This window comes from Elephantulus edwardii, unplaced genomic scaffold (assembly GCF_000299155.1).
Source record: "Elephantulus edwardii isolate Elephantulus edwardi_28Jun2011 unplaced genomic scaffold, EleEdw1.0 scaffold00449, whole genome shotgun sequence".
Classification (NCBI taxonomy): domain Eukaryota; kingdom Metazoa; phylum Chordata; class Mammalia; order Macroscelidea; family Macroscelididae; genus Elephantulus; species Elephantulus edwardii.
In genome coordinates, this window is record NW_006400199.1 from 278,968 (window position 1) to 292,023 (window position 13,056).

The 13,056-nt window shown below is 43.1% G+C and overlaps 1 protein-coding gene across 1 annotated transcript in view; it reads right to left on the reverse strand.

Moving 5' to 3' along the window:
• The window catches only part of MYO1E (myosin IE), a 171,567-nt gene that overhangs the window by 20,557 nt on the left and 137,954 nt on the right, over positions 1-13,056 (reverse strand). The window contains exons 23-26 of the mRNA XM_006902783.1: positions 12,354-12,500; positions 10,572-10,729; positions 6,537-6,629; positions 2,515-2,716 (exon numbers count right to left, since the gene is read on the reverse strand). Of these exons, the coding sequence (XP_006902845.1) occupies positions 2,515-2,716; positions 6,537-6,629; positions 10,572-10,729; positions 12,354-12,500 (600 nt within the window). The remainder of the gene's footprint in view (positions 1-2,514; positions 2,717-6,536; positions 6,630-10,571; positions 10,730-12,353; positions 12,501-13,056) is intronic.

Consider the following 13,056-nt stretch of genomic DNA (forward strand, 5'->3'; position numbering starts at 1 on the left):
AATTCTAACTTTCATGTTAAAGAGGCAGGGTCTGTGACAGTTATGAAATGATGCAGTCAACCGCTATACCATGATCTGTCAATAAAAATGCCCTTAATCGAGTCACAGGCCTGACTGGGTATACGGGAGTTTCTCTGGGATGTGGTCTGCACCACTTTTTGTCTTAGAATAGATTACAAGAGAGAGAAGCAAGCAGAGAAGGAGGAATCTCAGTGCCACCAAGAAAGACGATCCAGGAGTGGAGCAAGTCCTCTAGATCCAGGCTGCTGTACTGGGAAACCCCTAGAGTCAGAAGACACACAGAGAGAAAGCCTTTCCCCAAGAACCAAAGCCTTGAATTGGGGCTTCTCCCTCTTAAGTTGTGAGCGAATAATTTTGTTTGTTAAAGTCATCTACTTGTGGAATTCTCACCTTTCTGGAGACCTGGAGAGAATGGAAAATGGAGATGGGCTTGAAAGAGGGAAAGAGGTGAGAGAGTGAACTAGAGCACAGTTCAAAGAAGTGCTCTAACATTGAGGATTACAGAGTCAGAAGATTCTTTAAACGTCACCAGTTCAATCACCAGGGAACAGCGGTGATTTCATCATCATCTTCATCTTGAGATACAAGTGACTGAGTAGCCTCCTACATGCCAAACAGCACACTAGGTATATTTTTAAAAATATATGTTATTTCTATTCTTCCCTATAACTCTGCAGTTTGTATGCAGAAAAGGAAGCTGAAGTAAAGAGAAAAGAAGTAGTAGGACCACCCACTATCACATAGTTACTAAAGGGCTGAAAGAGAAACCTCACCCAGAACTGACTTCCCCCAAAACTCAAACTTAATAACATCCTTCTTTACAATTATTTCTGCCTGATGATTCCAAACCATCTTGATGGGGTGGTATGTTTGTCTTATAGATATAAGACTTATATAAAGAGGGGGGAATGATAGGGTGATATTAATAAGTTCAGAATTCTCTATATAGGTATCAGTTATAACACTATAGTTATTTTTCTTCAGCCTGCAAAACTAGTTGCTTAGCCTCCAAATTCTGTTTCCTGTCTTTGGTCATGTAGAGTAGTTTGCTCTGCCTGTTTACCAGAAGAGGAAACGTATCTATCCTAGATCCTGGTGAAGCTGGTTCTGCAGTCATATGTAAATTGTATCTTAATCTGCCTATTTACCAGAAAGAGAACTGGGGCCTTCCTGAATTACTGATACTTAAATGGGAACTGTCCTTTTCAGATGTAGAAATTACCACCTTTTTTTTTTTAACTAACAAAAGTGCATTGTTAAATGAGCTAGAGTTTCACCCTAGTGTGCTTGGGCTTTGGTGTTGGAGAAGAGTATTGAGAGTACCATGGACTGCTAGGAAAACAGATTCATCCAGGAGAGGGTTAAACCGGGCTGCTCCTTGGAGGCAAGGATTCTGAGGTTTCATCTGACATACTTTGGTCATGCTGTAAGGAGAGACCAGTCCTTGGAGAAGGACACCATGCTTGGGAGGGTGGAGGGACAGCGCAGGAGAGGAAGGCCCTCTGGGAGGTGGATTGATTCGGTGACTGGGGCAATCGGGATGAGTGTGTTGGAGACAATGAGATTGGCACAGGACAGAGCAGAGTTTAGGGCTGTTGTACGTAGGGTCACTATGAGTCGCAAGCGACTCAACAGCACATAACAACAACAACAACATATAAGGCCATGACCACTCCCAGACAGGGAGGCAGTCTTTGAGGCCCACTGTCCTCCACAGATCTGTAATAAAGTGCATTTATAGATATTTCAATCCATTTGTCTTATTGACAATTGACTACGGAAAGAACCCCTTGCCTTCAGTAACAATGTGGTCCACTTTCAGGGACAAGGTGCGCCTGACTTCCTAGAGCAGTTTCTCTTTGTACTACTAAAGCATTCTCCATATTGATGCCAAATCTATTTCCTGATAAATTCCACACACTGGTTTTAAATCCTTCCTCCTCCCCTTTTGGAGTCTATGACAGTGCCGTTTAACTGACTCTGACTTGCAGTGACCCTCCATTGGGTTTTCGAGGCTGAAAATCTATATGGCAGTAGACCACCTATCTTTCTCTGCAGAGCTGCTAGTGGATTCAAACCATGCACCTCTGCATTAGCAGCCTGATACATTCTCCACTCTATCACCAGGAAACATCTATCTCATAGAATACTGAAGTGTACTTCTTCATTTCATTAAAGACTCTGTCAGATGTTGTGTTTCTGCAACTTCAGGCACAGTTATAAATCAATAACCCTTCATTTTGCCAGAAAGCTGAAAAGGTTGGAATAATTGAACTTCTGGGCTAAGCGTTCTCTGGACACTTCTGGAGAATGAGCTGTGTGCTATCAACTTGGTTGCTGATGTAGAAATGCCAGCCATGGGCCTCAAGGCCTTTTGCCCTGGACTACATTTAAATTGGAAACACAGTAACAATCTAAAGAAATCCCTTAACTTTGGTGCAAGTGATGACGGTGGAGTTTTCCAGCTTCATGCTGAAGACATGGGACACTTACCCTGCAACACCCTGGTCTGGAACCTTAAGGAAATCTAGGCTCTCGGGCGTCTGGGACATTCGGTCTGTGCCAGTGGACTGTTGCCGTGGCAAAGGTGGGCGGACCATGGAGGTGTAAAGGCTTTTCGGATTGGACCTTTGGTTTCCAGGGCCCTGAGGATGTGGCACAAACTGGTTTTTGAGGACTCCATTCTGATGGTATCCTAGAGACAGGAAACGTGAAGAAAACAAAGCTTAGTGGTTTTGACACTTGGCTTTCCAAACTCAAAGCCTTAACTTGGGCCTTAGTTCCCCTGAAAAAATAGAACAGATTAAAGGTAACATATTTAAAAATTAGAGCAAATACATCAACCGAATGCATCAAACTGCCAGCAAATGCCTAGAACAAAGGAGACACTCTATCTAAAAGCCTGCTGAATTTTGACAACAGACTCAGCAGATGTTCAGAGTTTCTAATCCCACACTTAAGGAAAGGTAAAGTTGTAGGCCACTGGCAGGCAAATTCAGAGGTCTAAGAAAAATCATGAGCTTATGACTCAAAAGGGCTTGGAAGGTGGCTGGACACCCATTTCCGGGCTGGACAGCTTTGCATACACTGCAGGAGCATATTGTTTGTTTTTTTTTCTATAATTATATTTTATTAATTTTCATAAACATTTACAGAGATTTTGGGCTTCCACTCATTCATTGTTGCACTATTCTCTCTACCCTTCTCCCAGTTTGTTCTTGTCCAAATGCCACAGTGCTTGTCAAAGCCAGTTCTGATTAATCTTCTTTGTCTGTGTGTCCTTTGCCATTCCCTATCACTCCTCCCTGAGAGAGACTTCACCCTGAGTCATAAGGAAAAGGGGATGGTGTATTCTCTTAGCTACTTCCTGCTGAAAAGGGACGCTGTGGGTTTCAGGGTGAAGATCTTCTCTCACTACTCTAAAGGGCCCCTTTGGCAGTAGGAAACACATAGACTATTATGGAGATTGATTTTGGAATTTAGATGCACTCTTATTGATTGTGCTTGGCTGTACATGTTCATATCCTTGAAGATGTATCATGGGGGTGTTGCAACCTAGAAGACACAAATTTGACTAACAAGTTATAAGTACATGAGTCAAAAATTATGGAAAAGTAAAAGAAAAGATTCTTTCATTGTTTTACAAACCCTCCCCCAGGTCCCCTCCACCATGTAGCCCTCGCTCTAGTCTCCTGTGATGACAGAAATTGTGTGAGGCAGAGAGAGTTCTCTGCACAGGCAGCAGAAACATGAGCACCCGTGTGTGAGGATGACCGAGCTCTCAGCAGGACCAGGGGAAATGTGGCCACTGGCCGGATCAATCTGGATGGAGCAAACACTCTGATCCATGCAATGATTCCTAGTCAAGACTGAAACAGCCAGTAAGTAATGGATTATGATGTGAGGGTCCAAACCCTGGGTCCTGACTAGCAGGGGTGTTACCAGCCCAGGTCATGTATGAAGATATCCTTATTGCTTCTCCCACTAATATTGCTCTTGGAGTGAAGGAGAAAAACAAGAAAAAATACTGAGTGGAGAAGGAAAAGAAGACTCCCAAGGCATGGTTGGTGGACTCCACCAAAAGCTCTCTGCCAATCGATTTAGCAGAGGACCTCAATTTACATTTTATACTGGTTTGCATACAAAGTTCATACACATTGTGTTTGCTGCAATCCTTCACTCTCATTGTGTTTTATACTATCATCCTCATTCGTTGTGTTTTATAAAAATTAATCACCATTAAAAGAATTTTCACAGAGGAAGATACTTGGATAGCCAACAGACACATGAAGAAATTCTCTTAGGTATAAGTAGGATGACTTTTAATTTATAAGAGGAATATAGGTTCCAGTTCTGGTAGCTAAGTGCCAGCTTCTTCACTTAAAGAAATGAGGAGACTGGTCTAGAATTCTTTGGTCACTTCCAGGCCGGATCTGTATTTTCTCTGTAATCTCAATCCTTTATTACGCAGAAATAGATTTTCCTTTACCCAGTTAACAGATTCCACCTACATTGTAGCTCTCTCAGGGTGGCGCTCTGACAGAGGTTCAGAAATCTCTCAATTCCTCTCACCTGCTAGACCTGCACTAGACATTGTGGCAACAGCTTCCTTTGTTCTTCATCTTATGTCACTTCTTCCCAGCACCAGGGGGTGACATTTGAGTGTCTCCCTTTAGAGAATATTTCCGATCCAGGCCACAGGTGTGATTTCCGGGGTGGGGGAAGGAAGTGAGACCCATTCTTACGGAGAAGTGGTGCCAGCAGAAGGGCACAGCCTGACATCCTCCCTGGAAATGCCACTCAGTGTGGGGTCAACTCACTTCGTTGCTCATTCAGATGCCCAGGGGATAAGTATTTAGCAGTTTTCCTAAAAAAATCTGTCAGACACCATTTTCTTGTCCATTGAACCTAATATGAACCTATTTTATTTGAAATTTCATTTTTTTAGTATTGAATTTTTATGATAGTTTATAAAAGTTGTGATAGATTAGAGGTGAAAAAAATGCAAACAAAAACCCCAAACTCAACCTGATCCTTCCTTACTGAGAGTTTGAGAAGGACTAATGAAGGGACACTGGTCCAATAACATTTTACTGATGAAGAAAGTGTCATGGAGGAGTTCAAGATCATATAGGGACTTTGTGGCCTGATTTGCTCTGAGGCTACTTTGCTGAGAAAAAGTTTTCCATATGCTCCAGCCAGCTGACTAGAATTCCATGCTGGGAGCTGGTGCATTAAGTAGGTAAAACACTAATTTTTTGCTTTTCTTCTGTTCCTTTGTGCTAATCTGTTAATTTCAAGGACAGGGGAAGGGAGAGGGAAGACAGGAAGGGGAAATCCAAAGGCATGAGAATTTCTTTACTATCCAGCACCAGAGTCAATACTGTAACCACAACTGTGAGATTCCAGACAGAAAGTCTAAAGAAATGTGTTTTACAGCTTATCTTGGCCACTGCTCCATTAGGATTCCATTGTCTAGGGTGAACTGAGTCAAGTGTGTTCTTTAGATGACCGTTCCAGAGGTTCAATCCTACACTTACTAACACCAAGCATTCTGGTAACAGTTTTATATAGATTGAATTTTGTGAGTGATTGAAAAAAAGCCCCACAAACAAACAAAAACATCCAATTAAAAACACTACCCCGAAACAAAACAAAACTTCGTGCACTTTTTCAGTGTTTTCTAAACACTAAACATATGTTTATAAGGAGCTCTGGTGGTCTTAGTGGCAAGGCTGTGCTGCAATCCTAAAGGCCATAGTTCAAATCCACCGGATGCTCTGAGGGAGAAGAAATCTCCTCTCATATGATTTACTGCCTCTGAAAACCTTCTCGAGGTTCAGCTATGAGTCAGTACTGACTTGATGGCAAAGAACAACAAAAATATGTTTAAGGGCAAAGGTCTTTTTAAAAAAAAATTATATACATTTAGATTTTCCTGATGTACAAGTTTTATCTGTATTATTTGAATAAATCAGAAATACTCAACATAAAGGTCAAAATAGCTTTTATACTGACTTTATAATTCTCTCAGATCTAATTTTACTTTTTGTCTCCTGAATGCTAGTTATGCATAAAGTTATTTTCCTTGGACATTCAGTTCTGCTGAACCAGTTACAAAATAATGTAGGGGCATCTGTCTGCAGGTGGGTGGTGCTGTGGTTATACCTGAAAAAGTCCTATTTCCATAAAGGAAGCATCCTACATCTTAGCGGCTGACAACATTCCAGTTATCTTGAGTAGCGAACGCCTTTCTATGCAGCTGAGGCAGGGAGTCTTTCCTGAGGGAGTAAGATCACTGCCTAATGGATTAGTCTCACTAACTCTGACTCTTCCTGAGTTTGGGGGTCACAGGTAAGGCAACTGGGTGGGGAGGAACACATCTGGCAGGGAAATGGCCCTTGGCTGGTTAATATGTATGCACTCATTTGCTAATAGATTTCTTCCCCTTGTGTATCTGGGGGACACTGCAGGTCCAGATACAGCAGCCTGGTGATGGTGCATGCTCAGCTTACCTGGGGGAGGAGGGGCGGCTCTCATTGGGTAGTTGGCATTTTGTATCCCACTGGGATAACCTCTATTTTGGACTGTGTTCCTTCTGGTAGGACCTAAAATAAACATGCAAGACAAAGTTACAGTCAGTACTGTGGATGGGTCTTTGCTCCCACAAACCTCGTGTGGCAGTTGGAACCCAGATCTCAACTGGATTGGCAAAAGATGGGTTGCAGTGGAGAGGAGATATTTGAGGGTAGTACTATAGTGAAAGCTCCTGAATTTGGGGGTCTGTTGGAGGATATGTCTACAGTGGAATGGTCTTGAAATGTTAGAGAGAGTGGCTTTCAAAAGAGCTGTTAATAATGTCTTACTAAAGTGTTTCTATTTTTGAAGATTTTCAAAAGACACAGATGGAACATCTTCAGGTCTGCATTCATATTGTGCATGGCGACACCGAAGCGGAACTGCCCATCACTGTCCCTGGTAGAAGGCTTGCTTTGGCATCCACTGCATATTGGTCTAGAGTCTCCCATGTAAGAAGTTGTGTTCCAACTAAACACAGTGATCTCCAAGGGGAGAAGTGCACTTAACAAAGACATGAAGGGTGCTAGGAAACAGCTCAGTGCCAAATGAAATAAGATGGTGGGTCAGAGTTACGGCAGGATGGCTGGGCTATGCATAGCCAAGTAACTACATAACTACAGAGAACAAGGAATACAAGAAATAAAGACCCCCAAAAATAGGATTAGACTATTAGGAAGAGGGTTGTGGAAAAAACTGCTCGTAAAGGGAAGAGCTGAAGAACATAGAAGGTAGGAAGGAACAAAACAAGTGTTGCATGAAGCACAAGAGATGGCCCTGAGGCTGTAGAGAGCATGCTGTGAGAACTGACCACATGGGTCTTGGTGAGTGGCCTGGTGTGGAACTGTCTCAGCACCCAGAGCAACAGCCCCTCTCACAGCTATAACAAGGCACCGAAGCAGACCACTCTCCACGTTGTACCTATATACACATCCTCTTGATTGTCTGCAGTCTTTTGCTGCCCAGCTCTGTGTCCTGGGGCCTGAGTCGCAGGTTGGTCTGCTTTTCAGCTGATTTGCCAATGAGAGGCACAGACAGAAAACTAGAGTGCTGGAGGGGAGAGGCAGGGTTTTTATCCCCTCTCCTCCCTCTGCTGGGCCTGATGGTTGAGCATCCTTTGGTGCAACTGTTTCTTCCCTCTGTCCCCTCAATAACGGTGTCTCACTAGTCCTTGTCCTTGGCCCCCAACTTTGTTCTATTAACCCTGCTCACACTTCTGTAAACAACCCTTTTTATCTGAAAGTCTCTTAAAAATATTCAGCTAACTGTGCTATTTCCTGCAAGGCTCATTCACAGGCAATCTCCAACAGTTTCCCTTTGGCTCTACCTATAAACATGAAGGTAATAGTATTTATGCAGCATGGATTAAGAGCCCAGGTGGTGCAGAGGTGAGGACTCAGCCGCTAGCTGAGAGGTTGGTGGGTTGAACCCAACAACTATAGGAGAAAGATGTGGCAATCGCTTCCACAAAGATTTCAGCCTTAAAAACTTACAGGGGAGTTCTCTACTTTGTGCTATGGGGTAACTGTAAGTCAGAATCAACTTCATGACAATGAGTTTGTTGTCATTACGTGCCGTCCAGTTGACCATGCCTCATAGTGACCTTATGAACAACAGGTCTGCACCTTGCCCGATCCTGCACCATCCTCACGATTTGGCCCCTACTTGAGTCCACTGTTGCAGTCATTGTATCACTCCATCTTGTTAAGAGTCTTCCTCTCCTTCCTTGATCTTCTGTCTTTCACACCACGCTGTGAAAGGCTTAGCCCCTTCTGACAACATGCCCAAAGTATGTGAGGAGAAGCTTCACCACCCTTGCCTCCAAAGAGCACTTCCACTAGTTTTTTAATCCCTCATCTTTTCCATGGGAGAAATATGGGAATATTCTTCTTATACAATTTATTGTAGTTGCTGTTAAGTGCTATTGAGTCACTTACGACTCATAGCGACCCTATGTACAACAGCCTTAAACCCTGCTCTATCCTGTGCCAATCTCACTGCCTGACACAGCTATCCCTATTACCCTAGTCACTGACTGTCCCTCTGTCCTACCAAGAATGATGTACTTTTCCAAGAACTAATCCCTCCTTACAACATGCCCTAAGTATGTCAGACGAAGCTTCAGAATCCTTGCCTCCAAAGAACAGCCCGGTTTCACCCTCTCAGGATGAACTTGTTTGTTCTCCTAGCAATTCATGGTATATACAACACTCTTCTCCAGCACCACAGCTCAAAGGCATCAATTCTCTTGCTATCATCCCTAGTCATTGTCCATCTCTCTGAGGCATAGCATGTAATTGTGAAGACTATGGCCTGGATCAGACAAATCTCCAGCTTGACATCATTGCTTTTCAGTGCTCTGGAGAGGCCCCTGACAGCTGATTTTCCCAATGAAATTTGTTTCTTGATTTCCTGGTTGCTTGTACCAAGAGTACATATTGTGGAGCCAAGAAAACTAAAACTGTTAAAAATCTCAATCTCTTCACTATCCATTATGATGCGATCAATTGGCCCAGTGGTGAGAAACTTTGTTTTCTTGATATTGAGCCTCAATCCATATTGAAGGCTGCAGTTCTTGACCTTCTGCAGCAAGTGCTTCAGGTCCTCCTCAGTTTCAGCAAGCAGCGTTGTGTCATCTGCATAATGCAGGTTGTTGATGATTAAGAGATACCAGGTTCATCATCAGAGACTGGCAGCAGCATGAGGTTTTTGGAATCACAGAAGCCCTGAAGGCTTGAGACTTAAGCCATCATATCAAGGGTTGGTTAAGGGGAATGAGGTGTTGAATAATGTAGGTGGAATTAGGAAGGGATGCTGGTGGAGTAGGGAAAGGGGTAGGTCAAGTCACATGTGGCAAGGTTGGGTAGCAACACTGAAGCTATTAGTCATTTCTCTAATTGGGTAAATGTCTTTCATCTGCTCCTTTCTGTAAAATGCTTGTCTGTCAGATGTTGCTGTCGTTATGTGCCATCGATTCACTTGCAACTCATAGCGACGCTATGTACAACAGCCCTAAACTCTGCTCTGTCCTGTGCCAATCGCACTGTCTCTGACACTCCCATCCCAATTATCCCAGTCACTGAATCAATCCACCTCATAGAGGGCCTTCCCCTCCTGCGCTGTCCCTCCACCCTACCAAGCATGATGTCCCTCTCCAAGGACCGGTCCCTAGTATAAAAAAAAATTAAGACAGTCTAGGAAAAAGGATTGACCATCCACTTCTGAAATAACAGGCCTTCGAAAACCCTATCTACCTAGTCCAATTTATGACCTGTGAAAATTCACAGGAGGGTTAGCAAGAAGTTGGTTCTGATTTAATGACACATAGCAACTTTATAAATACAATTTTATACATATAATTTACAAAGAAATGGCATGAAAGATGCTAGTGAAGGAAATAGACCAGGGTTTGGGCTAGTGGCAGAGTGAGGGAGGTGCTTTAGTGAAGCTCTCGAAAGTAAAAGTGAGAAACCTTAGATTTGATCCACAGTAACCTAGTGACAGCATGTAGCATGACAGTAAATATAGTAAATGTGTTAAAGACTAGCAGAGAGGATGATGTTCCCACTGTTGATGACATCCAACTGTAAAGGTTGAGAAATTGGAATCAAATACACTAATTTACTATAAACATAGTTCACATTATTAGATCACGTATGCTGTTCAAAAAGTTCTTCACCATTCTGGAAGTTGGTTTGTTTTGTTTTTTTTTTTCTTCCACAAAAACTAACTTTTTATTTAGTTAAGGGCGCCGGGACCAACGATCACCAGCTGCCTGCCCAGCAAACCATTCTGGAAGTTTTAACTCTCCCATTTTCTCTGAGACTGGCCTAGTTTGAAATGTTCCATTCCCGTCACAAGCGTAGCCAGCCTTGCACCTATCATCAGCATCTGCTAAGAGGAGGGCTGGGCAGCAGAGCAGGAAGAGGCAGAGCCAGGTAGGAGAGCCCAGAGGCTGCCCAGCAGGCACTTACGGGAGTTCTTGGGCAGCCCGGGTCCGATGCTGACCTGCAGCACTTTGTTACTGGGCTTGAGGATGGCCTGGTCGCCAAAGCCTTGATGGAACTGCACTTGCCGGGAGCCGCCTGCACTCCAGGGACCCCAGTTCTCCTTTTTCAGCTTCAGTTCAAGCCTGTGACAAGCACATTTGTTGTAGTAAACAAGATGGAATGAACCAATAAGACAAAGGTGCCCATAGGCCCTGGCATGGAGTTCTGGTGCTTGGCAAACCAGGTGTACAAATGAGCTGAGTCTCCAAACCATGCACGGGGCCCGCGGAGCATCTCAGGATAGCTTGGCTATGGGACAAGCCCACTGGACCAGGGGGAGAAACAGGTGAGGCCCAGCACCTGTGAGAAACCAGCTCCACCTGAAATCTCAATGCCACTCCGTCACGACGACCAGCCAGGTGGTTTCAGATGGGACAGAAGGAAAGGGATAATTTGTAAATCATGCCTACTGTTTTCTTGTACCTTTCTGCTCTCCCTGGCTGTATGGAGGGCTGAAAGATGCCAGGCACAAGACAGGTGAAGACTCCTTAGCATAAAATATATTTGCTAATTAACTAGTTAATTACTACCAGCATCCCTGAGCCAAAATAGGAGAAAAAGACAAACAACAGGACTCAATTTCCATTTCTCCACATTGCCCACCTGCCTTGTTGTGTGTAGACAAGTCAATTCTGACCCGTTATGACCCTCATGGATAGAGTAAAATTCCCCCATTGGGCTTCCTCACCTGATATCTTTACAGAAGCAAATTATGAGGTCTTTTGTCTGGTGGAGCTGCTGCTGGGTTTGAACCATCAACCTTTCAGTTAGCAGCTAAGTGGTTAACCATTACACCATCTGGGCTCCTTTCCATATGTCTACATAATGTACTTCCATATTTTTAAATTTAGACTTTCTTATTTTGTAAGAGGAAAAAATATAGAAGGCTAAGTAACTGAAAATTATACTATATTAAGTGTCTATACATGTTTTCCATAATTTGAGGTACTTTTTTTACCACAAAATCCCAGAAACAAATAATGACATCTGGCATCAAGGTCCATGTTGCTCTTAGGGAAAGCTGTAATGAATTCGTACAGCCACCAGTATTTAACAGCAACCACAGAAGCACTGGTTATTATAGGTTTCCTTCCCTGTGGAACTGAAGATTTGTTTAGGCCTCACTCTTGTGTGCAGGGAGAGATGGAAGAGAGTCCATTTTAGATCGGGACTTTTATGAAAAGTGAAATAACAAGTACTCAGCAAATATGAGTTTAGAGGCCCAACAGCAGACCAATGTCTGGTCCATTTCACCATGTTGCAAATGAACGTGAGCTGACAGAAAAAAAACTGATGTTCAACAGCCACGTCCCCAAATGCCCCAGAAAACCATGGATTCTTTCCCCCGATCCCTTTCTTCTGTCTCCAACATTATTCTTGAAGCTCTCCTAAATATTAGATTTTCAGTGACGATATAGAAAACCTATCTTTCCCTTGTCATTTTGCTGTCATTTGTCTAGATGTTCACATGCACCATTCTGTGAAGTCATTCTTTCCCAGAAATGCAAAAGGGTCCTTTTCAATGTCTGTGACAGTTATCTGGACATTCCCATGGGAGAAGCGGAGGCATTCAGAGCTGAAGCCACCTGCGCCAGGCAGATCCCACACCTGCCCACAACTTCTTCTCTTCCCCGCCTGGATCCTGGGCTGAGCATAAGCTTTTCATTTTTTTTCCTTCAGAAGTTTGGACCCCAGATCTTAACTTACGTATTGCTGAATTTCAGAGGTAGTTGCTTCTGGGTTTTTTCCTCATAACGCTTTGCTAAGAGGCTTAAGAATTCTGTTTTGAAGACAGATTCAAGCAAACTGTCATATTCTTGCTCATGGAGAATAAAAATGTCATCTTGCATAGTACTGTAAAGAGATGAAACAGATTCAGTGAGGTGGTACTTTTTCCTATGCTATTATTTTTCATTCATTTTATATCTTGGAACATAGTCTTAGAATATAGCCCTTTTTTAAAATAATAAAAAACAACCAAAAATCATAACATACCTACCACACAAAAATGTTCATAACAACCCTATAGGAAAGAGCAGAACTGTCTCACAGTGTGGTGTACTGGTAAGGAGATGTGCTGCCAACCTAAAGGTGTGTGGTTCAAATCTACCAGTGGCTTAGTGGGAAAAAGGTAGTCTCCTGCTGTGATATTTATAATCTCTGAAAACCTCCTGGAGGGTCAGCTATGAGTCATTTGCAACTTGAAAGCAGAGCAGACTGCCACATCTTTCTCCTGTGAGGGGTTGGAGGGTATGAACTTATAACCTGAGCGCTCAACTACTTTGTCACTAAATGTCTTTAAACATAGCAACCGTCAATTACATACATTTTAAAAAAACACAACAGATGCTCTGCTGGAGAAGGAGGAGCAATCTCCTCCTGTACCAGTCAGATCTGATTTGACGGTATA